A 26,884-nucleotide genomic window follows, 5' to 3' on the forward strand; every position below is an offset into this window, starting at 1 on the left:
TGTGTGTGTGTGTGTGTGTGTGTGTGTGTGTGTGTGTGTGTGTGTGTGTGTGTGTGTGTGTGTGTGTGTGTATTGCATTCATGTTTACACTGGTACATGTGTACGCCTGCCACAGAAAATGTTCATCATTTAACTGAGTGAATTGTGTGAATCTGATGCCTGATTATGTGTGTTGGAAGTGTTTGCAGAATGGAGTGTGTGTATGAGAGGGAGTGAGAGAGTTGCTTGCCTCTATGCAACACAAAAAGTGGCTGCAGGCTAGAGATTTGGCGTCAGTGCATACAGAGTCTTGATACAGTATGGGATTCTTTTTTTTTCTTTTTTTTTTGAGAAGGCTGCACTGACATTAATTTGTGTGTGTGTGTGTGTGTGTGTGTGTGTGTGTGTGTGTGTGTGTGTGTGTGTGTGTGTGTGTGTGTGTGTGTGTGTGTGTGTGTGTGTGTGTGTGTGTGTGTGTGTGTGTGTGGCTGTGTATCTATAAATCTATAATTTTGCATGCCTGTGTGTCTTCCTGAGAGAAAATTGTAAATGAGTAGGGGTCAGAATTGTATGAGTCATCTTTTTTTATTTTATTTTTTTTAATCCACAGGGATAGTGAGTAGTTCTCAGGACATGATGATGGGAGGGAAATTACTAGGTTTTAAATCTGAGTGAGTGAAGCACAGCTCCCCTGCTGGTCAAGCGAGCAAACACCCATTTAGCTTTGCCAAACCTAAGTAGGCTCATCCGCATTTGACCCAGCATGACAGAAAAAGAGGTCAGTAATGAGAAAGAGATGAATAGTTAGCTGAAAATAGAGGGGTTTTGACAGAAAAATGCAGCAGAGTTACTTGAGTACTCGCTTTGCCCCTGAGAGACTGATGTCAAAAGAGCTTGAGTCAGGAACAATAATACTCTGTGTGCAATGAATGTGGGTGTATGTGTTTTGGAGTGGACAGTTTTGTGAGAGTCTGTTTTTGTTTCAGTACAAACAATGGCTTTCTTTGACATCTGACATCAGTCGTAGCGCTTTGTATTTTTGCGCTTTTTTCCCCCAAGAGGAGCACAATGTGTGAACCTGCCACATGCCTTTCCCCTTTCTCTATCTTTTCTCTCTGGCCGAATAATAACTGCTGGGTAATTTGCCAATCAGATATGCATAGTCAGTTGTCTGGGATACTAGCTCTTTCCTCTGGCATGGGACTACCTTCCCAGCATGCATCTCTCCCTGAGACAGAGAGGTCACCACTTTACTGAGGGGAATGGCTGACGTTTCATGAATATCATTGAACCTTTGGCCTGTTTATTTACATATGTATGATAGTTTAGCAAGTTATGAAGGACATAAAAGTCATGGAAATGAAGGTGCAGGGAAAGGGAGAAAGAGGAAAGTTGGACGGAGTTGCAGCAGAAAGACGATGAGATGAAAGGCACTATTTAAGGCCAAGTGAAAAAACTGAAGCTGCTTTAATTTAAACATGTTTTACCTTGTAAAGTTATGGTATTTGATGATAATGGCAAAGAATTACTTATTTACACATCTAGCAGCAACATTATCATTGATCTGGGGTTGTGTTTCTGACCACTTAATGAATGTAAATGGAATATTCACTTTCCTCTGTTTTTGTATTCTGGTCTTCCTAAGGAACATATCTGGCACCTAGCTTGCTAGAGCAACAAGCTAGCTGCAAACTTCACCAACTCTGCATGTAGCATACAGGCAGTTCATCAAAACTTCTTACTGAAAGAAAAATCGCCTAAACACGTTAATGAGAATGTGTTTTAGAAAAAGAAAACAATGAACTAAAAGAAGCTAAATAACTTTGCAAAGCTAAAGGGAACTGAATACTGGAGTGATAATTATATGTAGGGTTGTGACTACTACAAAAATGTGTAGTCAATTGTTTAATTGATTATATAAGAAAAATATTAGTGCAGCTTTAAATACTAAAGGAAGGGTTTAAGATTCAAGCAAGGGGAAAGCATGATAGGACAGACACACAGAGTAAGACACAGACAAGAAGAGAGTCTGACAAGAAGACAAGGGGCGAGTCTGAGGAGGGCTATGAGCGTTACTCAGCAGATTGCAGAGGTTGATTTAATGGTGAAATGACATTTTCCCACACACACCCCACGCACAGCCTGTAGGAGTCACCCTCAGCTGGAATTACTTGGCCACCCTAATCAATAGCCCTCACGTCTCAGTTGCCTTTCTCTCCATCACCATGATACTCTGTGAGCATGTGTGTGTAACCTGTGTGTTTACACAGGGAAGAAAATCAAGTAGTGCCAGTTTTAGCAGTTGCTGTAGCCCACGGTGCTAATGTAGCTGCCCATCTCTGGCTTGCCATAGCTGCTCTCTCCCTATGTACATGATAGGTGATAACAGGTTGCATGCATGTGTCTGTATGTGTGTATATGGATAAATAAAGACAGAGCGAGTCCTTTCCCCTGCTTTGCCTTGTTCCCTCAGCTCCCTCCCCCCTAAGGGGCTAACCCCTCTGAAGGTCACCGTTCTGCTATGGTACACTGCGCCAAATGCCACTGGTCACTGGTGTTTGAATGAACAACACAGACGCTGCAATTGTTTGCTCTACAATCAAATGTGAAGGTTTAGGCCCACTATTGAGGAAAGCCTTGTTTATAGGTGTGCTTAACCCAACTGTGTGTGTATTTGAACTTAAACAAGTTTTGTCTAAACTTTGCTACATTGCTCATGAATTTATTTATGAGTATCCTCTACGCTCTTGCAGTATTCATGTGGACAAGATACAACCACATCTCCAATCACTCACTTCTTCTCTTCTCTTCTCTTCTCTTGTCTTCTCTTCTCTTCTCTTGTCTTCTCTTCTCTTCTCTTCTCTTCTCTTCTCTTCTCTTCTCTTCTCTTCTCTTCTCTTCTCTTCTCTTCTCTTCTCTTCTCTCTTCTCTGATATCTTATTTTTCATTAATACTTTCATCTGCTATTTCCAGGTTTTCTCGTCTGCGGAGCCTCAACTTGTCCAACAACCACCTTGGTCAGTTCCCTCTGGCCATCTGCGACATCCCCACCCTTACTGAAGTCAACCTCAGCTGTAACTACCTGGCCTCTGTCCCCAGCTCTGTGGGAGCCATGACCAAGTAGGTAACAGGAGGTGTTATTGTGGATACAGAACTGATGAAAACTGTTATTATCTTTTTAACAATTTTAGAGAACCGGTGGTATTTATGTTGCAACATGTTAATCTTTAGTAAACCTAAGGTTTAATGTGTGTGCATTGAAGGTTCAGGCATTTAAGAACTCTGTTCAAAAACACACAGTTGTTTTTTCTTTTGTTAAATATTCTACTATGGATTTTGCTTTGGTTGTGCACTTTACCTCTTTCTTCTATTTGCTGCTCGTATGTTGGTAATTATCCAACACTTTTGTAACAGTGCTGACCTGGGGTCAATGCTTTCATCAATGCCGTCTCAGTGCTGGGAAACCAGGGAACCTTTTCACAAACTAACTACATTTGTTTGCTGGTTTGAGTTTGGTCAAAAGTTTATATAGCCGAATGTGTTGGTTTCCTAGCAACAAACATATGGCCTAACAACCACCATGGCATACTGTGCTAGTTTCACAAACAACAACCTTCACAGATTAATGTGATGCTTGCTTTATATTTTGCCTCAGTCATGGTATGTGGCTTCTCTTCTGTTCACTCCAATCCATTCTTATAACTGAGCTACTTAAAATGTTAAAATGTTTTTTTGTTTTATATGTTGTCATTTTATTTAGTTTCTTAAGCTTGCAATTGAGCTGTTGTATGCAGAGAATTCATTTTTACCGTCTTTTGTATTTTTGGCACACACCTGAGCTTTTCTTTTCTTTATATTGCATTTTTCTTGAACACTGTATACCATTGTCTCCATGATACACCACTAATTTACGTCGTTGAAATGAATTATTACATTTGGTTATTGAGGCTGAGAAATGATATTAGGTATTACATAGTGACGACATGACTACAGATTTCTTACTTCTAGGCCAACTTTTTCAAGAGGATGGAACAAATTTGATTTTGCTGGCCGAAAACCAGTTTGCATTTCATGGGAAGATTTGAAACATTTTAGGATTTGCTCCTGCTCCAGCCTTCTTGCTTTTGGAAAACCCCTATTACTCCTGTACCAGTGGAAGGCTAAATATTTTTAAAGTATAATTAAATAAGGGTCTTGAACTGGATACATCATGGGTTTTTCTGTCCAATATGCTCCACTATGGTAATACAGGAAACATACTTAGCTTAAGTGATACAGTAGTTTCACAATTGTTCAAGACAGACTCAGTTGCCAGTTGTCAGGTGCTCATATGAACATTAAAACAGGTATTGCTTTCTGTTATCATTCCTCCTTTTCATAATGGCAAGAAGGAATTTTGTACTAGAAACCTTGAATATGATTTGATTAACTCAGACAGCTAAAGCTTTATATTAACTTCATTTTTTAAACGTTTGAATACATTTTTAAACTGAACTGTGGATTTTTCTCCCAGTTGCTTATATTGCAAGCCCATTGGGAAGGAGTTTCTTTAATAGCCAGTATGAACAGGAGGAATGATTACAGCAGGCTAAAACTATTTCAATGTTCATACAGTATGGGCCCTGAGTGATGGTTAAAGACAGACTTGAACAATTATGAACTTATCCTTTCAGGGAGTAATTTAGTACTTGGATTTGGACAGCTTGAATTGGACATGTGCTTTAAACTCAATTCTAAACTAAACATACAGGTGTGGGGGTTGAAATGGAGCTAGATGAGAAGTTAATCTGCAGGAATGATCTGGTATGCCTGTAAATTCCTCAAGTGGCCAGCAGGGCATCTCTGCTGTTACTGCCATCTGCTGGATATTAATTGAAAGGTTTTGCATGCAGAAAAACTCCCAGTGAACACTTCATCATTCAAGTCCACCTGTTCAAATAAAGAATATTGTTTACTAAAGTGATACCCTGCCCATCTCCTCTTTAACAAAAAGGGTCAGTTGTCTAATTTCAATGTTGCTCTATCAGTTTGCAGACATTTCTGTTGGATGGCAACAGCCTGGATGAGCTGCCCAATGAGCTGGGTTCGCTCCAGCGGCTGAGCTACTTAGGCCTTTCCTTCAACCTGTTCAGCCACGTGCCTCAGGTGCTGGAGCGGTTGGCTTCCATGGAGAAGCTGTGCATGGCTGGAAACAACCTAGACACCCTCGTCTTGCAGAATTTCAGACTACTCCGTGTCAAACACATTGATCTAAGGTAGGACAAATACAGACCGAAAAGATTAGAAGAGATAGAATAAATGAATCATGATATCTGGTTTAATGACTAAACTTGACAACACCAAACATCAAGTCCTGAGTTCTGCATGTCCCAATCAATGCACTGAAAGACACATGTTAGCCCACTAATGATAGAAACAAAAGCAGTGAGAGGAAGCCAAAGCACGTGCAGACAACCAGACAGCACAGAATCAGGAAATCATTTGCCTGTAGTGGCTCTTTCAGGTGTCCTCCTGTTGTTTGGAAAAGCACAGACCTGGTGTGACTTGCACTATTTCGGAGTTAATACTTCACTCCTTCTGACTTTGCTCGGACAGGGTCAGTAAGATCATTTTTCCAACATTCTCACTTGTTTGGGCAAAGATCACTCAGTGTGTCTATGATGAGGATGTGTTGTTAGTCCCTTTAACAGTCTTCTAGTTTCCTCGAAAAAAAAACATCTGATACAATAATTAATCTCAGTCATGTTTAGGATGGGAAAGTGAGAGTACACCAGTCCTAGAAAATTGGTCAATTAGCTGACTAGTTACTTAACAATAGTTATCTAATGGATTCATTGTTAAGTCACAAGTCAAGCAAAAATACAAAGCGTTCACTGCACCCAGCTTCTTAAATGGTTTTCTCTGCTTCATCTGAAATGGTAGTCTGACCAAACAAGTGTCACCTTGGGCTGTGGGAAACTGTGTTTCATAGATAAGAATAATTTACAGATTACTGTGATCAATTATAAAAATACTCACTAGCTGCAACCCATCTCCTTTGGGCAATTTTCATTTTTATGAGTAAACTGACAAGAGATATAATAAGACAAATTCAGGTATTTGTTTATAGAACAGAACAATATGTCTTATGAGTCTTTGTTGTTGATGGTTCAAAGTCATTGAAGAATAGTTGAATAGAAGATAGCAGTGGTTTATCAGTGATTGAAGGCACAACAAATTCACTACTCAGTTTATAAGTAAAAACACTTCATCAGTGTTGCACATTGAAAAAACTAAGCTGAGAGCAGAACTCATTAGGCTGCACAATATATCTGCCATCACCCAAGGCGTGTTCCCTGCCTTACAAGAAAGGCCATAGCCTCTGAGTTTCTGTCTGAACCAACTGGAGTGAACCATTGCCTCTTCTCTGCCCTCTCTGTCAGGTTGAATAAGATCTCCAGCATGGTGCCAGATGAGCCTGACCTGCTAAGGCACGTGACCCAGCTGGACGTGAGGGATAACAGGCTGACGGAACTGGACGCCTCAGTCTTCCCCAGGCTGGAGGTGCTTCACTGTGAGAGGAACCGCATCGCCAGCCTCAAAGCCAAGGGATGCTTGCTCAAAGGCATCTACGCCTCCAGCAACGGTGGGTTTGGCATGGACGACGTCATGTTCCCCGGGAGGGCAATCATGTGTGGTTAAGAAAACGAGACAAATCTCCTCGTATCTCGCATCACTCCTCATTTCTTATCAGTGCTGTAGTCTCATTGTCTCTCTCCATCATCAATCCCTAACTTGTCATCACCCCCCACGTCCCTCCTTCCCAAACGCTCCCCTCCATTTTCCATCCGCCTGCTTTTGTAATAGAGCGTGTCTGTCCTTGCCGTAGGTTAATGTGTTTGGATTTCTCCCCACAGAGCTACGACAACTGGATGTCAGTCCTGTACCCTCCAATCTTAGTTACATGGACATCTCGAGGTGAGAAAAATCCCAAAAGTACACACACAAAAAAGGAATGCAGCACTAATTCGAACCTGAGAAAAACAATTTTGATACATGTAGCACATTTACAAAACATCCTTTGTTACCTACAAAAGCAGAATGAGTGTTTAATGTGTAACTGAGAAAAATATATTTAAAGGTCTTGTAATTTCATAGCTGAATACACCATAAAAGGATTTTTGAATGTGAAATGTGAACTTAGGGTTGTAATTCTTTAACTGTGTCAGTGCTGACTTTTGACATGACCTTTGATTGTTAAGTGAAGGATAAGATACTGTACTCCATTTCCTGATGGTCAATAAAAGAGGATTGGAAGAGCACTGTACAATCATTTAAAAGTGCTGATGTGATTAGTTTTGAATACTTTTTCCAATTGTGCCTTGGAAGACTGTTGGACCTTTTTATCAGATCTACTATTGATATTTGTAATTTTTTTTCCTTTTTACTCTTTTACTCACATATTACAAAATGTGAAAAAAATGTCAAGAACTTGAGTTTCTTCCTTGTCTTTTCTGGGGCATCACAGCAGGGAATTCAGATACAAGCAGCCTCTCAGTGTGTTATATTCTATGTAACATGTCTCACTTTCCCCTGTCGTCCTGTAGGAACCATATGGAGTGTATGCCAGAATGGCTGTGTGAAGCAAAGAAACTGGAAGTTCTGGACGTCAGCCACAACCTCATCACTGAGCTCCCGGCACGGTGAGTCTCTCTGTGTCCATAGCCTGTAAATGGAGTATGGCGCTGTATTATTCTTCCCGCCCTTAGCTGGCCAGTCATCTATCCCCCATAGAGTCTCATAAATCACACATACAGCCTGTAACCTCCACAACCATTCTCTTCCTCTTGATATAGCCTTTTGGAAGGTCAGCTCAGATGCAGCTCACTTCCTCCTCTTCTCTCTGTTTCACATTGGCTCTGTCAACCTTCGTCCCTCCGCTTTTTCTCTTTTTATTTTTTCTCCTCCCCTCTCTCTTTCTCTGGTCCCCACATTGTCTGTAGATTTATTTTTTACCCAATAACTGTCAGGATGATGAATTTCAGCTGCAGGGTCCACTACAGGCGCTGCTATTTTCTGTTTTCACATCCTCATCTCCTGCACTATCATCATTTTAATATCTATCTATCTATCTCACTCTCTCTCTATCTGTCCATCTCTCGATCTGTCCATCTCTCTGTCATACACCACTGTAGGTTCAGCGAGCCTATATGTTTATCTTTGATGTTCTGACTCAACCGTCTCTGTGCTCTTGGTGCCGCAGGTTGTTATGCAGCAACAGTCTGAGGAAGCTGAGTGCAGGACATAACCAGTTGCAGAAACTGCCTGAGAGAGTGGAGCGCCCTCTGCTGGAGGTTTTAGACGTACAGCACAATCAACTCGTGGAGCTGCCCTGCAACCTGTTCCTCAAATCTGACAGGTAGAATCAATCATCACCTGGAAGTGATTTTTAATTTTTTTTTGTTTTTCAGTATATTGCACTGAACATATTACAAGAAGATAAAGCGTAGGGAAAATGCAGCTATATGAAGATGAAGGACAGAAATTATCAATAGGGTTTTAATGAAGGACAAGATATCCAAGGGCAAAGATGACAGCTACAGTATAAAACAACCAAAATAGGCAAGGATGGAAGAAGGAAAAGCTTTAATAGGAGTCATAGGAGTATGAATTTGTGTACAGATTGTAATTTCATTTCATTTTTAAGCAGGGAAAACAAAAATGAATGTGTCTTCTTTTTCAGTTTACGATGCATAAATGCATCAGCCAATAAGCTGGAGCACCTGCCTCCTTCCACCATATCGGAGGAGAGCCACAGCATCCTGCAGGAACTCTACCTGACCAATAACCGGCTGACAGACAAGTGTGTACCCATGTTAACAGGCCACACACACCTTCGAGTTCTGCACATGGCGTACAACCATCTCCAGACCTTCCCAGCCAGGTAAAGACTCTATTCACTCACCCACATTTCACACTAGAGTTGAATTGAATGATTATTTCCAGTATTATGAATTAAATAAAGTCGGAAAATAGTTTTCAAGAGCTTCTCAGTTTTGTTTGCTCCAATCAACAGTCCAAAACCCAAAGAGAATTTACAATAATATTTAATAAGGAAATAAATCAATAAAATCCTCATATTTGAGATGCTGGAACTGGACAACATTTTCAATTTTCCATGATGAATGACTTAAATATGACCTTATGGTTTCAGCACCACTTTACACACTTACTTTCCTCCTCATCCTTCAGTAAAATGGCCAAGTTGGAAGAGCTGGAGGAGGTGGACCTGAGTGGGAACATGCTGAAGACTGTACCCACAACCATCATGAATTGCAGACGGATGCACACGCTCATCGGCCACTCCAACGCCATCGAGGTCTTTCCCGAGGTCATGCAGCTGATGGAAATGAAAGTAAGACAGTACTAATAGCATGCGTGTGTATGTATATATCTACAGTATGTGCCCTTAAGCCTGCTTTCTATATGCATTTGTTTTGGGTATTCGCATCTTTTGCTCTGTCGTCAGTGCGTGGATCTGAGCTGTAATGAGCTGAATGAGATCACATTACCAGAGAATCTGCCTCCCAAGCTTCAGGAACTGGACCTGACTGGAAACCCACGCCTCAACCTGGACCACAAGACCCTCGAGCAACTCAAGTATGTCATAATTTTCAATAAAAATGTTTAGGTTTTTTTTTCAGTATATCAATTTTCATACTTTCATTTTCTTTCTTCTGATTTTTTTCATTCGTAATATTTTCCTCTCCCTTTTACATTTAAATTCTTTTTTGTTTTGGTATGATATTGTTTGGTTGTTTTAATTGTTATTTTAATGTTCTTATTTCCCTGTAATAATAAGTTGTAACTACACTTAATTTTTTCACGTTGGCTCAGGTGTTTGTATGCTTCTACAAGATACAGTGAATTTATTGTATTTATGTTTTGTTGTTTTTCAGTAATATTCGCTGCTTTCGTATTGATCCGCCTCCAACCTTTTCATCGAATGAGGCATCTGGTGGGCCTGCTGTGTGGAGTCATGGTTACACGGAGGCCTCGGGCGTCAAGAACAAGTGAGTTCAGTGCAGTCAGTGATTTGAAAAAAAAACAACCACCATCACACTCGTCCAGTGAAGCTTCACTAATGTAAGCCTCTTGAGAATTCAAAATGTTCAAGCCAGATGACTCAAATGAAAGAAATATTAAGGTGGTGTTTATTTATAACATGAATCATGTATACTCACATGCCAATACATCTCTGTATGGGCTTAATTTCCAATTCAACACTTGTGCGTGCTGAAGAAATGATTCACATTGTTCCACATACTGTTTCCACAATTCCATATACACAAGTGTTGTTGAACAGACAAGTCTGCTCGGATGACAGAGGCTTTGCTGTACAGTCAAATGAATCATAGAAGGCATTTTTTCCATGGTTATTACTGTGCAGAGTATTATTATCAATATGTGAACAGAGGAGTTATTATGTCTTTGAAGCCTTCATTGTTTCCTCACTGAGCACATGCCTCATTGACGTTATGGTCTCCTTTTGTTTTTATTTTCAGGCTGTGTGTTGCGGCCCTTTCAGTGAATAGTTTCTGTGGGAGTCGTGAGGCTCTGTACGGTGTGTTTGATGGGGACCGGAATGTGGAAGTGCCCTACCTTTTGCAATGCACGATGAATGATGTGCTGGCTGAAGAACTACACAAGACCAAGAGAGAAGAAGACTACATGACCAACACCTTCCTCGTCATGCAAAGGTACAAGCTTGACATTGGCTTTATTATAAACTTTAATCTGCACAATGAATTGATTAACACTAAAGTTATTAAATAGTTACACCGCCTCCTCTTCTCATATCTCCCTACTTCTACCATTTCAGGAAACTGGGAACTGCAGGTCAGAAACTGGGTGGCTCAGCAGCTCTGTGTCACATCCGCCATGACCCCACCGACCCCGGTGGCTGCTTCACCTTGACAGCTGCTAACGTGGGCAAGTGCCAGGCAATCCTGTGCCGTGATGGAAAGCCATTGTCCCTGTCCTTGCTTCACAATGTAGGGCTTGAAGAGGAGTACCGCAGGATCAGGCAGCATAGGGCTATCATTACTGAGGTAGATGGAAATCAACACAGAACGAAAATGTAATTTTTGACATGCATTGCATGGGCATGGTATTGATGTTTTATATTCTTTCCCACAGGAGAACAAGGTCAACGGTGTCACAGATTCTACAAGAATCATGGGCTACTCTTTCCTTTACCCTTCTGTCATCCCTTGCCCCTACGTGCACACAGTAACTCTCACGCCGCAGGATGAGTTCTTCATCCTGGGCAGCCGGGGCTTGTGGGACACTGTGTCTCCCACCGAGGCTGTTGAGGCTGTCCGAAATGTCCCAGACGGCCTGGCTGCAGCTAAGAAGTTATGCACACTGGCACAAGGCTACGGCTGCACAGACAGCATCAGTGCTGTTGTGGTCCAGCTCAGTGTGAGTGAAGACTGCTGCTCTTGCTGCTGCTCTGAGCCTCCTCAGCCACCCCCTAGCCCTGGCTTGGGCCCTTATCCCCCATCATCTTCTGCCATCAAGGAGCGGCCCTCAGATGGCTCCCTCCCTGTTCCCCCTTCCTCCTGTAGTGAAATCAGCAGTGAGATCAGCACCAGCGAGATGAGCAGTGAGGTGGGATCCACAGCCTCATCCGATGAGCCACCACAGAGCTCCTTGGTGCTGCTGCATGAGCAGCCCCACCACCCTCACCTCCACCTGCACCATCAGGCCCATCCGCTGTCCCTACAGCACCAGCAGGCCCATACAACAACCCAACCATGCCAGTATTTGTTCCCTAGTTCAGAGCTGCCATCTGCCCGCAGCTGCTGTGCCCTCCACCCAGCCTGTTTAGCAGGCTCCTTCCAAAGGCAGCTGTCTAGTGCCACCTTCTCTAGCGCCCTGTCCGACAACGGGCTGGACAGCGAGGATGAGGAGCCCATTGCTGGTGTCTTCTCTAATGGTAGCCGTGTGGAAGTAGAGGCAGATGTCCACTGCCTCAAATCAGAGTCCTCCTCTACCTCCTCACCCCAAACATCTTTACCATCATCGTCTGGCCAGGAACCCACCCTCCTTTCTCTTCCCCCACCCCCTCCGCCACCATGCACCCCAGAGCCTCTGGAAGAAGGGGTCGACATGAGCCTTGGGGAGGCTGAGAATATGCTGGATAGAGATGAGTCGTGGCAAGGAGTTGGACTGGGAGGTGGGGATGGGGGAAAGACAGTTGGTGGGAAAAGGAGGGCTAACGGGTCAGTGGCACGCCAGGAAAAGAGCCACAACCTTATTGAGGTAGCTGCTGATGCCCCCTCTAAAAAGTCTGGGGGTTATTTCACAGCTCCAGCCCAGCCTGACCCAGATGACCAGTTCATCATCCCCCCTGAACTGGAGGAGGAGGTGAAGGAAATCATGAAGCAACATCAGCAGAAACAGCAGAAGCCGCCTGGGACTGATCAGCCCACTGACTACTACGACACCCCTCTCTGAGCAGTAAAACCACCAACTACAGTCTCATCTTTTTTCTGGCTGCAGCATGCAGAGAAACCAACCATCGACCTATTTTTCCCATATATGGACACATACAAATGAGTTCCTTGGAGAGGCTGTGAAATGCACATGAAAAAGTTTCATGCTACTTTTTCTAAACAGCCTTCCAGCTCGACACAGCCTCATCTTTGCAGAACCATGCACTGTAACCTGCTCCACCTGTTTTTTACAGAAGCGACCCATAGAAAAAACAAGCAAACAAGCCCTTTAATGATACTCAACCCTCTTGAATATTTTGTGGACTCCTCCTGTCCCTGGTTGTGCCCTTCACACAGACTGTGGAACGTTGTTTTTACATTAGACAACCAGCTCAGTATGTAATCAACACTAGTCTCTTTGCGATAGCATTAGCTCGCCACAACACTTGTTAATATGGATAACAATTCCATGGTTTGTTTGTTCGTTTGTTTTGTAAGAACTCACCATATCTTTTAATGTGAAAGCAGTGAAGTTGCTGAAAGAACTTTTTAAAGCAGAGATACATAATCTTTTTACTATCAGTGAACTATGTCAAATGGTACACCAGTAATACCACATGTAACTGTTGTAGATAGTGCACTTAAAATACTGTATTTCTTCAGTAAATCATGGCTCTTGGCCTGTAAAATGGCATAGAAATTTTTTGTAGAAATTTTAAATACTAACTCCTAGGAGTTGCATACTCTTTATGGTGACTCAGTCACTTTTACTAATCTTCTCTGAGAGAAATGGTGATTTTTTTTCTCCAATGAATGTAAATAAGAGAAAAGTTGTATACTGATGCTTTTAAAAGGAACTGCGTAACTTGTATGTCGGTGAAGGTTTTAGTAGTGGAGCGGATGTGCGGTTCACACAGAGTTTGCTGTTATGGAGCACTTTATCCCTTTCACAATGTAGACCCACAAATACAACACACACACAGACACATACAGACACACACACACACACTCACTCATGCAAATGTAAATGTGCAATTGCAGTTCAGAAACCCCAACATTCCATGCAATATAACTACACAAAATTGCTATGGTTTTTTCCACTTTGTTTGATTGTGATGTCCTGTAGTCATCACTGTATCTAATGAACACTAGACAGATTTTTGCATGCATACTGCATGCATACACACCCATGCACACAGACACACACAAATAAACATACATGGACACTCACAGGAAATAATAGTCCCACATCCCTCCTACAGTAACTGTTATCACCGGCATGACTGTGTCAAGTTCAGTAATACAAACAAATATATCCACATGGAAAAGAGACACCACAAATGTTCCTGTCTTTGGTATAATAAATTTTAAATTTGTGAATATAAGTCATACCGTCTGGGACCTGTTTTTGATTATTAACCGCAAATTTAACATTTATGTTTGTGCAGTTTGTATTTTATGTTAAAACATTCACCAAACACTTAATTGCAAAATAATTTATTTAACACAATAATATTCTTACATTGCTCTGGTGTTGTTACATTGAATGACCAAAAGAGGGCAATCTATCATAAAGTCATGTCATTACCTTTGAACATTGGGGTTAAAAGCCTTAATTCTGTAATTCTATTTTTTAGCATACACATACAGCTGATAAATTCTGATTCATTTTACTTAAAGTCAGATTTTCTATTTTTGCTGTTTTTAAATTTGTCATTGTAAAGTTCAGAATCTCGCATTGCCACCTGCATGCACGTTTGCCATGACAAGATTGTCATTACTTTGTTTCTTATACTTCTTCTTCAAACAGACGACACTGACCACTGTAATCACCAGCATGACTCCCAGTACAGACAGAGAAGAGGCGAGTGCAAGGTTGGTTTTGTCCATGGTGGAGCCTCTGTACTGACAGCTGTCCCCATAGTACCACCAGTCGTTACCCACCACACACCTGGGGAGCAGAGAAAGAGAAGATGAAAAGGGAAAATCTAACTTGAAGGTATTCCCAGTGTTCATATACAGTGTGCATAGATAGCGATAGAAAATTGGTAGAAGGTAAATATGAGAGTAACTTAACCAAATGGGACAAGATGATTCACTGCTGAACTGATAGCTTTTGTGAGTTTTCATTTAGATGAAGTGCAGTTCTCAAACACTCAACATCAAATATTTGCAAAAGCATACTTTTTTTCAAACATTTAATCCCAGAGGGTTCTTAAAGGAATAGTTCTAATTTTGGGGAATTATTAAGCTTTTTATCTTTATCTGTTTTCTTTTTAAAAATGATCAAATTGATACCCCTCTCAAGAGTGATATCGATCATCTCATCTAGCTTTCGGCAAAATCGAAGAAGTGTAATTCCCAAAATTTCAAACTATCACACAGGGACACTTGTGAAGATTTGGATTGCTCAGTTTTCATTACGAGAAGTCAGACAGGATTACTTAGGGTTTGCAAAATAATAGATTCACAGTTTAGTGGCTGTGCTCAAAAAAAGCCCTCACCTGCAAGAAGCCTTCTCTTCATCCACCAGGCACACTCCACCATTCAAACATTGTATGGTAGTGCAGGGAGTTGTTGTTGTATTGTCAGGTTGCTGGGTTGTGGTAGGTTGCTGGGTTGGGGGGGGCAGAGGCTGGCTCACAGTCAGATGGGAAACATCTAAAGAGGGACAGGAGAGGCCAGTTAATTTTGGAGGAGCATTGATGAACATGAAATAAAAATGGACTCTAGTGGGTACATAAATCACATCCTACAAATGCTGTGCATGGGTGGGAGAGTTGAGTATGCATCATACTAACGAATCAAGTGATAGATATAATGTATGACAGGATGGATGTCATAATGTAATATACTGTACATTTATAGTATAAGTAATGCCTTATGTACTATCTCTGGACACACTGACAGTGTTTATTCTGAAATCTATTGAGTGTATATCTTACCCTCCATGGTAAGGAGAAAGATGGCGTCTCCTCCCTTGATAAAATCCCTGCTCTTGGCTCTGAGGTGGGTGAGATACACTGGTGTGCCGGAGCCTGGCCCTTGGAAATACTTGGACCCATCTGTATCTGTGACTTCAACACCCACCTTGCGAGGGTCGTCCCAGAAAAACTCTGTAGAGTCTGTTTAAAAGGGGGTATAAATACAATATTGGAGCAAATACAATATGTAGATATTTGAAATGTTTTTTTAACATAAATATCAATTAATTTAATAAAAAAATTTGTACACTGAAAATAGCCGCACCTGATGTCTTCATGTTGGGGTCTGTGGTGACACTGCGCTGGTTGGACATGCGCTTTTGGATGTGTGGGTGCTGGTCCATGAGCATCATGGTAATCTGTTTCCAGGGGCATGGCCATTTCTGCCCGGTGTCCCCTTGACGGGCCACCAGATTAGCATAGGCGGACAACTCACCAGGGTAACCTGCCTTACCATTGGGATACAACTTCATCTGGAAGGAGTAGTTCTCCTTAGAGGTGAAGGGGGGGCTGTAGATAGCTGTGTCTGGTGGGGTGGTGTCCATAACATGACTGAAGTTCTTCACTCGCCATATAAACTCTGGACAGGTGGTCTCGGAGAGGTTAATGTCATCCAGGGACAGCCCCCCTTCAGAGGGTCCAGAGCCCTCCTTGGTTCCTTGGAAGACAACGCGGAATTTTGTTTTGACGTCTAGACTCACATGGTGAAGTTGCCACAGTTCCTGAGGGGAGCCTGTTACAGAACATAAAGTAAAAACATGGAATTTATTGAAGAGCAAGAACATGTCAGATTGAGCAGTAATATCATTCAGTAATAATCACCATCTATTATCTTTATAAGACGCTGTTTTCCATTGGGGTTAGCTTGGTCATACTCTCGGACAAAGATCTTCAGTGTGTCGCTGGGGCCGGCGCTGTTGTAGTAGAAGAACTGCAAACACTGATAACCTCTTTTGGGGTAAAGGAGCCTGCTCTCAAGCAGAGCTGTATCTCCAATGTTGGCTGTGCCCGTGGTGAAGTGCATGAAATAACCCGAGCCTAAAGATGCAAATGCACTTGATTAATAATGTCAGCACTCTCAATTTCTTCAATGCACTTTACACATTGTGTGATAATACATGCCAATCTATCACATATCAGTGATTATCACAGAGATATGTACAGTAAGTGTGGCATGTGTTATGTTTATTCCTGAAGATTAATACTCACCGGTGCATTTGCCCATGTTGGAGTAGTCAGTGTTGGGCCCTCCAATAGCTTTGGAAAGCCGAAGCCAGTCCGCCTTACGCCCTTCACCCTGGATCATACCACAGATGTTCTCACGTTCAAAGTCACATGAGTCCAGGAATGTGGAGCTCTTTGCTAGAAGACATTTCATAAACAAACACACACACACACACACACACACACACACACACACAATAGACTTTGAACTGCTATAAACGTATAGATTACGTTATGTTTACTGATTTTAAATGTTTTGCTTATCCACCCATTTCCATGAGCAAGTGGCAGGTGTCAAATCTCTTCAAAAGCTCCCATATACATTATCGATGACAATTAGGTGAAATAAAACTATAAACAAGCCAACAGTTGGGAACATTGTTGGTTGAAGCTGACACAACACTTCTATTACAGGCAATTAAGGTAATTGGTTTGTTGGTTCTTACTGCAGTTATAGAGGCGGCTGAGCTTGAGCAGGTCATTGTCACTGAACTCCATACGCTGGCCAATAACATCACTGAATGCAGGGATCTTGGTGACGATGGTGGGCTCTGTGCCATTGCGAAATGCATTTTTACTGTAGTGCATCATGGAGCCATAGTCATAGGGTACACCCAAAGAGCTGGAGGTGGTGTCATTGTAGGTGTTAAAGTTGTGCTCTCTACCTGTAGATCAGACATTCATTCATATATTATTTCATTCCATACTCCAGATATGGATTTAGACTTCAGACTAATTAAAAATATTGCACCTGGTTGCTTATCAATAGCTGACAGGTATAAAAAGACTTAGCAAAGAATTGCTGACATGTCAAAGTACTTTGTACTTTAATCCCTTTATAATGATTGATTAATGGTTTGATACACATTGTGATATAACTAAATGTGTTGATAGGATTAATAGAAAAACAAAACATGCACATGCTTATCACATAAGCAATAAACCAATTGCTGCATGGAGTGCCTTCCTTCAAGTCCTCCATAACAAACTGCCTGAACACTGCATAGAATTAAGTGATTGTTCTGTTTCAGTACAATTTACATTTTTGTGAAAAGTGTGTATAATGTCTATAATATACAATATACAAAATCTACTTGACATTCCATCTCAGTATAAGAACATTATAATCAGTGTGATAAACACATGCAAATAGAAGTCATGAATCAGGCATGTCATTAAAACACAAATGTTATGTGTGAATATGAATGAGCAGTGTTTTAACTTAATTATAATTTAGTTGTCAGAGGAGCAGCGAGAGGTTCAGTACCCTCTGAGATGCGGTCCCACATGATTCTGACATAGTCATCGCGGTCTGCTCTGGACTGCTCATGCCAGAAACCCAGAGCATGAAGAAACTCGTGTTCAATGGTAGCGATGCGGTCGCAGTTTGTCCCTATTGACAATCTCTGCTTCCCAACCCGCCGGTTACCCACAGAGGAGAAACAGCTTTTGGAAAAATAACAAAGCTTTTATGAACATCACCTAGAATTCACAATGTCTTTTTGATCTGCTTTGTAATCATTTGAATAATAAAGGAATGAGGGTTATCTTTGCCTTACCCGCCCCCTTTAAAGATGGAAATGTAGTTTTTTTCTCCATTCCAAGGCTGGAAGTCAATGCAGGTCTTGAGCCGATACTGCTCAAAGGCTTTCAGAATCACACCTTTTGCATTGATCTCTGCAGAGATCATGAATAAATCAGTTATGTTAAAGATGAATAATGTGTCCTCCAAATTCCCTTTTATGATCAAGTCCATTTCACGTCAGATATATTTATATAGCACCAAATCACAATAGAAGTCATCTCAGGAAACTTTTCTTACAGAGTAGGTCTAGACTCTATTCTTTAATTTACAGAGACCCACTATTCCCCTATGAGCAAGCACTTGGTGACAGCAGCAAAGAAAAACTCCCTTTTAACAGGAAGAAACCTCAAGCAGAACTTTAGTTGAATTTAAATAGTTTTTGGGAGATTACATATACTTCCCCTCCCCCAAATGTTCAAACAGACACTCTTACCTAAGTCATCTTCCATGTAGTATGGGATTGTCTTTGGCCACCTGTACTGGTCTCCTATTAAGGAGTTTCGAGTTTGCCTCTGAAGCGTCCAATAAAAGCAGTCAGAAAGACAGGAACAATGTAATGAGTCAGGGTGAAGCTTTCTTCACAAAATTCAATCATGACAATTAAAAGCAATTCATTAAACATACTTCATCAAGCACAATGTCCCCCTCTACAAGATTCAGCCCTGCCTCTGTGGAGAACAAGCGCAAAGAAAAAAGCTTGACAAAAATAATCTAAAGATTTACAAGAAAGGTAAAGATGTTTTCTTCTTTTTTCATACCTTCATTGATGTCAAAAATATCAAGGTCTCTTCCACGATCCACATCATAGTCTGCAAAAGTAAATATGAAAAGAAATGTGTAAAAAAAAAACTCAACAAGAAGTGAAAAGAAGTTAAATATGCTCTGTTTAAAAACACCTACCTGATAATTTTGCTGTGGGCTAAACAAAAGAGAATTAAAATGCAAATGTTATTGATTTGCAACAGTATTAAATCATTTGTCTATTTATCATGCCACAGTATCTTAATAAAACAAACCACTTTCTCACCAAAGACAGTGCAGTACCACAGAGGAGATATACAATGTGAAGAGCAAATACACCTATAGGTTTTCTTCCTGCCATGTCCTGAAATGTCCCTCTGTAAGGGACACTGCAAGTGATAGCAACTGAGCTCTGACAGACACTTGGAGAGAAGAAAAGTGCATGATAGCAATAACATAAAATACACGTGAATAACAAGTGAATAATTGACAGGCTGTAAAGTGTCCAAGTTACACAGCAACTTTAATCTACTCTGCTATCTGTTAGCAAATCTGTACACATTTGCAGATTAGCTGCAGATAAGGAGTGAAGCAGCAAGGCAGAGGGCTGCAATAGAGTCATGTAGCTTACTTTACTGCAAAAACATCAAAAGAGAAGATGGTAATGCATTGCATTGCATCTATGAGGTCAATTTTCAACAAGGCACTTTAGCATTTTCAAACCTCAATATTATTAACCCTTACCTTTCACAAGACACAAACTCAATAAGCCGGATCCAGAATGCAAGGCACACATTTTCAAACAATACTAAAATTTGAATAATGTTCAGGCTTTCAATATCTACAACAAAACCATGACTCACTGACAAAAACATTAGGTTAATGTTCTGATATAGGTCCCTCTCCTAGATTCATTAGAAAGTAACAGTGATGCTTTGAGTGCAAACTACCAATTTTATTTATAAAAAATTAATCAATGTCTTTTTTTGGTGTAATATTAACTCTTGAGACGCTACATTACAGTGTTTAGTTCATCCTTGTCAGAGATAACCATTACCTTGGACTTCCTTGTGTCAGTGCTCAGTGGACATTTTGGAAATGGCTGCTGTGTGAAGCCTACTTGGTCTACCATTCTCCCCGAAATTTATGAATTTGTAAAATTCCTATACTGTGTTCTGCCTTCCAGAAGCTCCAGCTTATTGGTCTAACATTGTGATGACTTGTTTTGAAAAGACTGAAAATAACATACTACTGTATGGCCTTGTATTGAAGCTGCTTTGTGCTACATCGATTGCACAAAGCTGCACGACAGAATGAGATGCTTTTATCAAAATACAAAAGGATTTCATCAAACAGTCACGCTTATCATCGACCTGACTTCAGAATTCAACAATTGAAAAAAGAAACATATTGACACTTGCTTACATGTATGCCATGACATCTTCCTCTGTACTACTTTCTGCCCTGAGCCACCTGTAGAGTCACAACTTGAAAGTCATGCAGTTCAATGACTTCAGTTCAGCATTTAACACAGTTAAAAAGTATTTTTACATTGTGGTATTGATACTTTTACTTGAGTAAATGATTTGAGTACTTCTTCTAATACTGTAGGTCACAGAATCTGATGGGCTTACAAAACAGTGTAACACTGGCGTGCCAAAGGGTTGTGTACTGAGGCCTCCTATACAAGGAAGGAGGTTCAGCATCTGGCTGTACACCTAGACCTAAGAGAACATTGTGGACTTCAGGCAGGCTGAGAGCCATGCATACACCCCCATCGACATCAATTGTGCTGTAGTGGAGAGTGGAGAGCTCTCTGCTATCCATCACTGTACATATTGAAAGATATAGCATCACTTATGTTGTAGCGCTTATTTTCCTGCACCCATCTGTAAATAATACTGCATTTTATATTTTACTTGTACTCTGCACATTAACAATGAAGTTGAATCTAATCTAACACTGAAGTAGATCCACTCAAGGCCATTCTTTGTTTTTCAGCACCACTAAGAAAGTTCTTCTTCCTGCTACCTTTTCATCTAGAAACCTTCTGTACCTACCAATCATAGGCAAAGATGTAGTTTAGTTTAGAATGATTAAGCATAAGAATTAGACTAAAAGTTACAAGATAATATTCCATCCATCCATTATATCTATACCTGCTTATCTTTGCAGGGTTATCTAAATCCTAGACAAATGTGTTTGTTCTCTGAGGATTGTATCATTGTATATACTTTTTTCTTTTTTTTTCTTTTTTTAAATCTCAATAACTGGCTGGTGATCCATCATGTGTGTCGTATAAAAAAGCTTGTTTTTTAATAATTACTGAGGAGTTTCTCTCACTGTAAAGCTTTTGTCTATGAAGCTGCAATTCGTTGTGCCCCTTGATTACAATGGAACTAGGACGCAGCAGGAGGAACAATCACGAACAGCTGTCAAAGTCTGGGTGTTTTGGCTGTGTCATATTTTAGCTGTTGGTGATTACTTATTGATATTTCTTGGGCTCTGCTTTGTATTACTTAAAGATTTTTTCATGGAATAAATGAAACTAATGGAGATGAACTGATGCAGTTCAGGATCTGGTCATATTTTTCTTGTGACCTACCACATGCAGCCATGAGATAGAAAGTATTATACACCTGCAAGATATTTTACCGTACGAAAAATTATAAAAAGAAAAATGGATACAGAGTACTGGGATGGAACCATGCAGAACATGTAACCCTTTGGAAAGCTTTATTCGCAGTGCAATACTTTATTTATTATATTACGTTGATAAGATACTTTGTGTGTACTCACTCGTGTGTTATGTATGTAGTGCATTTTTGTGGTTATCTCTCTTCTTCCCTAGAACACACTAAAAATACACAATTTCTTGTGTCCATGTCATACTCTTATACAACATCTAAGTACCCCTGTATTTTTACAGGTTAGGCAAGCCATTTCACTTTGATCTGTTACTTTATCTCATTTCCACTGGAAACCCCCAGCATGTTTGTATCTGGTATAACAAATAGAAAACTGTGGCCCGTAAAAGCAAACAATATATCTACAAGCCTCACAAGTTACTACTACTGTAGGTGCTGAATCCTCTTTAGTATAAAGAGGTGAACATTTTTTTGAACAATACATTTTAATTTAGTAATTGTTCTAGACATGAAATCTGTAAAATGTTAATTAGATATATAAAGGGAGGGTTAATTACAGAGTGTTTAATGCTAAACTCAGATTTAAGGTGTGCACAGGGAAACGTTCCTCTTCAGCTGATTTTTGAGCAGAATGGGACTTTGAATATCTAATCTCTTATTCTACATTACTTATATACCTCAATTATGTAAAAACTACATTTGATAATATGCCTAAAGCAAAAACTCCACATGACCAGACATTGATTGCAAAAGATATCAGCAAAAATATGATATCAGCATTAAAATAATTTACATAAGCTGTAGTTGAGGGGTTAAGACGCTGACCATGAACCAGTTGTTTATACCTGGCATACTTTGTATGTGTTTATGTGTGTGTATGTCGGTTGATGGGTTACTTGTGTAGTCATGTGTGAGTGTGTGCAGGTGGGGGGTCATTCCTTGCATATGAATTCACTCTCATTTCTGCTGCAATTGCTGTGGAAATCAACACGTTTTATGTGCCAATCCTCTGTCACACTTAATTAAACTTGCACATGAGCACAGGTACATGCAGGGCTTAGAAAAACACTGATGATTGAGGCCTACGTTTCTATAAAACTGCAGTAGAGACATGGATGTAAGAATGTTCCCATGAGGGAAGGCTGAAAAAAGGAAAAGCTGTAAAGTATTGCTTATTATTTAACAAGCATATTAATGACTATACACACAATACCACTTAAAGTTCTTATGTTACCTCCCTCCACTCTATAAAAACTTGCTCACGCTTTTGGTAAAAGTTTGAAATTAGAAAAATGTGATCTGTGTGAGAATATTCCCAGTATTTACAGACAGTGGATTCATGTTTGGTAATACCAGCTGTTCTCTTGCAAATTGTTCCTGCTGTGAGTGGTTTCATCACAGCAAGGCTTCAACTTTTCTATCACGGCATTAATAATACGCTCTCTTTTTCCATTGATCTCACGATCAGAAGATTTATGTATCTATACATTTCTGTTTCTGCATTCATATTTTCTAATTTACATATAGATTAAAACTATGTGCTTCGTATGCAGAATCAGTGAGGAGCAATTTAAGCGCTCAGGTTATTGTTCAGGGTAACTACTCAGTAATTAATATACCTGCACAAACAAAGAAGTGCATATGACCAGCGCAAAATACTTCATAAATTGTGCCAGTATACATGTGATAGTGGCTCTGGAGATGGATTATTGTTCATTCATTTGTAGCCCATGTTTAATTTTACAGTTTTTGTCTTGAAATTGAACATGGTTCAACTATACTATTTGGGAAATAAATTAGGATTAAATATATAAACATATATAAATTCAGTCAACCAACAATCAAGCAGCTAAAAGAAATAATGAAAAACAACTACAAGTCATAAAAACATCAAATAATAATACTTTTTTTTTAAATTCCAAGGGCAACATACAGTAAGAGTCTTGTTGAGAGCTATAGGCAATTAATTCCATTTAAAAGGAGTGTAACACTTGAATCTATTCATGCTAATATATGTGTGCATGAACACAGGGTATCTAACGTCAAGTGATGAATGGTATACTACCTACTGGGTCCTAATTTGAAAAGTAGCACAATATATATTAATATTATGTGCAACATTGCTATAACTATGATATTTCTGGTTTCACACAAATTACTTTTTTCCTTTAAGGGCTAAGAGAGGATTTTATTTTGCCAGAGGACAGGCTGCATTCAAACCTGAATGTTTTACTCTACAATATGTTCTGACATGACTGTATGCAAGAAAAAGATGTGCATGAAAAGTCAAAACACCTGAGGAATTGCAGATATGAATGCAAAGCATGTCTAGTGATTTGAATGATGTCTTCTGGGAAGACTTAACATGGACTCTATCACTAATACAAGGCATTATACACAGCAGGAACAGCTTTATTAATATAGACTCAATCCTAAACATAGCCAAGAGCAGCAAATCAGGATTGCTCAAAGGCATCCTGTGTTATGAGCAAATAAGTTATCGGCCATGCCCACTTTCTGATATTGGTCAACCCCCAGAGCATGCACAACAATTTTAGAGAAACTCTGTCCACTGGGTTTTCAGATACACTTTTGTGACATTTGTGGTCAGGCTCAAAATTCTTTGATACACCTATTCCAGGTGACAGACTTAAGTTATATACAAAGATCTATGACGATTGATTAATGAGTTATCCTGCAATGTTGTATACACACTTTGGTGTTGATATTGTCAAAATCCAAAAAGTGCTGTTCAATTTACTCTGTTTTGGTCTATGCAAATAGGCAAAAATAATTCATGGTGGACTTATATAGTCCAAGAGGCTTTTCTGTGGAGCACCCTGAGCTGGAATTGCATGTGAAATTTCAAGTCAATCAGCCTATTGTGTGAGTGGCATGGCCTTTCCAGAATTCCAGTCATTTTTGGGCCATAATTACAGCACCACCAACTGGTCAACTGGTCTCATATTTCTTGTGAAGCACATGCACATCATTTTCAGATATTGTGATATAAGTTTCATGATTTTCACTCATTAATAATAATAATAATAATAATAATAATAATAATAATAATAATAATAATAATAATAATAATAATAATAATAATAATAATAATAATAATAATAATAAAAATAGAAAAAGCAAAAGAATTCCCTTTGTTCTACCATCAGAAATGCATACATATGAAATGACACACATATCTAAATAACTGTAATTCTGTGGTGAGTTGTTCTACATTGCTAATAAAATGTCCCTTGCAACTGTAACATATAATAAATGAACCCACACAAGAGGCCGCTGTATGTACATAACCACTATTAATAACCAATAAAAAGATTTAAGTTTTAGTAAAAAGCATAATTAATATTTTGCCCACCCTCTGTCGTCATGAGCTGCAGCTTTTCCTCGTGAGGCAAAGTTTACATTAAATGCTCATTCCCACCAGACCACTTTGATGTTCATGTTGTATTTTATCTTATCGTGGACATTCATTTCTTTTTACCCTCTGTGGCCATCACAATTATTTCTTTGACAACACCATTACACCTCGAATGCGGCTTTCATCTCGAGCTTTGGCTTAATCTGTTTTAGCCTCTATCTGTGTGTTGCTGTGTGTGTGTGTGTGTGTGTGTGTGTGTGTGTGTGTGTGTGTGTGTGTGTGTGTGTGTGTGTGTGTGTGTGTGTGTGTGTGTGTGTGTGTGTGTGTGTGTGTGTGTGTGTGTGTGTGTGTGTGTGTAAGAATTCACACATGTAAAAAAGAGGGAGAGCAAGTGGCATGCAAGGCAATATTTTCACTGTGTGTGTAATTCTTTTGAAGATAATTCAACCCCACTTTCAAGGTGTGACAAACTGGCTGGTTTCACTTCCTCCATTTCTGAGACAAATTCAAAATTAATTTTCAAGTGCTGCCATATGTGCCTTTGACTCACTGTCATTGATTTCCTTTACGGTTGTGTGGAGTTTTAATTAAAAGTAGCACATCACTGCTGACACAATGGACAACTTATTATGTTGAAAGCGATGTTTACGAGGCTGATATTTGCAGTCCTGAACATGTATCCAGTAGAGAACCACACTACTGAAACAATAAAGATTCAAATTTAACCACTTCAGCACCATGGGCCCTTTGGCCAAGTCCATTATTACAAACACATGTGTGTGGAGTAAGGTAACTCAAAGTCAGAGCAAAAACTGTAAGGCGTCCAAAGGTTAAAAAAAACAGTATTTTTTTTGTGGAAATGATCAGAAAATTACAAGAAAAAAAGCCATAAAAATTGAAAAATTAAATGTAAAATGTACAGTGTTTGCATACAGATATTTGGAAATTCACACATTTTTGTTGTATATGAGATTTAGGTGCTGACTTCGGCTTTAATTTAATAGTTTCCATACCCGGTTTCAATGTAGCCATATTATCATGCTCCAGCTATTTAAGTTGAGAAACTAAGAATGGAAATGTTTTAAATGTTACACTTGATGTGAACAATGTGGGTGTGAACACCACCCTTAAAGCTGACAGTCGGCACTTAAACCTCAGTCACTGTTACATTTAATTCCACTGTATCAAAGTTCAGAGCCAAAACTAGAAAAATTGTGTGCTGGAAGAAGCAGATATAGTGTACAGAATATATATTGTAGTGTTGTCAAACTGAGTGGAAAAAACTACATTCCCAACTGGTCCAATCTTCAAGTGCATAATGCTGAATGCTATCTCAGCAGATTTTGAAAATGCTCTAGACACATGGAGGGGATTTCCACCTTGTGACCTGAGAGATCTGGTGGGATGGTATACTAACAGCATATTTGATATGTTTTGTGGAGCCAGACCCTGAAGTGCTTTGTAAACCAAGAAAATAATGTTAGCCAGGTAGAGAGTGAAGGTTTATGGAGGACTGGAATTACAGTATGTGGTCTGATGTTTTTGTTTGGGTTAGAGCTTGTGTGGCTGTGTTCTGGATAAGTAGTAAGCTATGGATTGTTTTGTTTGGAAGGCCCATAAACAGAGAATTGCAATAGTCCCGCCTGATCATTACAAAAGCATGCACAAGTTTCTCTGTGTCGGAGCGGGAAAGAGAGCAACTCATTTTGGAAATGTTTCTAAGTTGGAAAAAGCCCACAGACCAAGATCTCCCTGTTCAGCTGAAGGAAGAGTTCAGCCACCTAGTAGTTAATTTCTTCTGACTTAACTAAGGGAGCAAGTCATGAGAAGATAGTGATAATTAATAATTATGATAGCGAATGTTA

At 39.9% G+C, this 26,884-nt stretch overlaps 2 protein-coding genes across 2 annotated transcripts in view; one reads left to right on the top strand and one right to left on the bottom strand.

Annotated features, from left to right (window-relative positions):
- phlpp1 (PH domain and leucine rich repeat protein phosphatase 1) overlaps positions 1-13,794 on the top strand; it is a 51,906-nt gene extending 38,112 nt beyond the window's left edge. The window contains exons 5-17 of the mRNA XM_062429493.1: positions 2,953-3,099; positions 5,007-5,234; positions 6,402-6,604; positions 6,876-6,936; positions 7,566-7,661; positions 8,222-8,377; positions 8,702-8,902; positions 9,211-9,373; positions 9,488-9,618; positions 9,918-10,031; positions 10,524-10,718; positions 10,841-11,069; positions 11,158-13,794. Of these exons, the coding sequence (XP_062285477.1) occupies positions 2,953-3,099; positions 5,007-5,234; positions 6,402-6,604; positions 6,876-6,936; positions 7,566-7,661; positions 8,222-8,377; positions 8,702-8,902; positions 9,211-9,373; positions 9,488-9,618; positions 9,918-10,031; positions 10,524-10,718; positions 10,841-11,069; positions 11,158-12,480 (3,247 nt within the window). The 3' untranslated portion in view covers positions 12,481-13,794. The remainder of the gene's footprint in view (positions 1-2,952; positions 3,100-5,006; positions 5,235-6,401; positions 6,605-6,875; positions 6,937-7,565; positions 7,662-8,221; positions 8,378-8,701; positions 8,903-9,210; positions 9,374-9,487; positions 9,619-9,917; positions 10,032-10,523; positions 10,719-10,840; positions 11,070-11,157) is intronic.
- A 368-nt stretch (positions 13,795-14,162) lies between these two features.
- mep1bb (meprin A subunit beta b) lies at positions 14,163-19,353 on the bottom strand. Its single transcript, XM_062428206.1, has 13 exons — positions 19,296-19,353; positions 19,010-19,060; positions 18,876-18,919; positions 18,685-18,763; positions 18,226-18,343; positions 17,934-18,112; positions 17,113-17,331; positions 16,652-16,804; positions 16,265-16,480; positions 15,708-16,175; positions 15,404-15,583; positions 14,963-15,119; positions 14,163-14,409 (listed from the first exon to the last, which is right to left on the bottom strand). The coding sequence occupies exons 1-13, from the start codon at positions 19,351-19,353 to the stop codon at positions 14,184-14,186; spliced, it is 2,148 nt and encodes a 715-aa protein (XP_062284190.1). The 3' UTR covers positions 14,163-14,183.
- Between the last annotated feature and the right edge of the window lie 7,531 nt (positions 19,354-26,884).

This window comes from Scomber scombrus, chromosome 11 (genome assembly GCF_963691925.1).
Source record: "Scomber scombrus chromosome 11, fScoSco1.1, whole genome shotgun sequence".
Taxonomy (NCBI): Eukaryota; Metazoa; Chordata; class Actinopteri; order Scombriformes; family Scombridae; genus Scomber; species Scomber scombrus.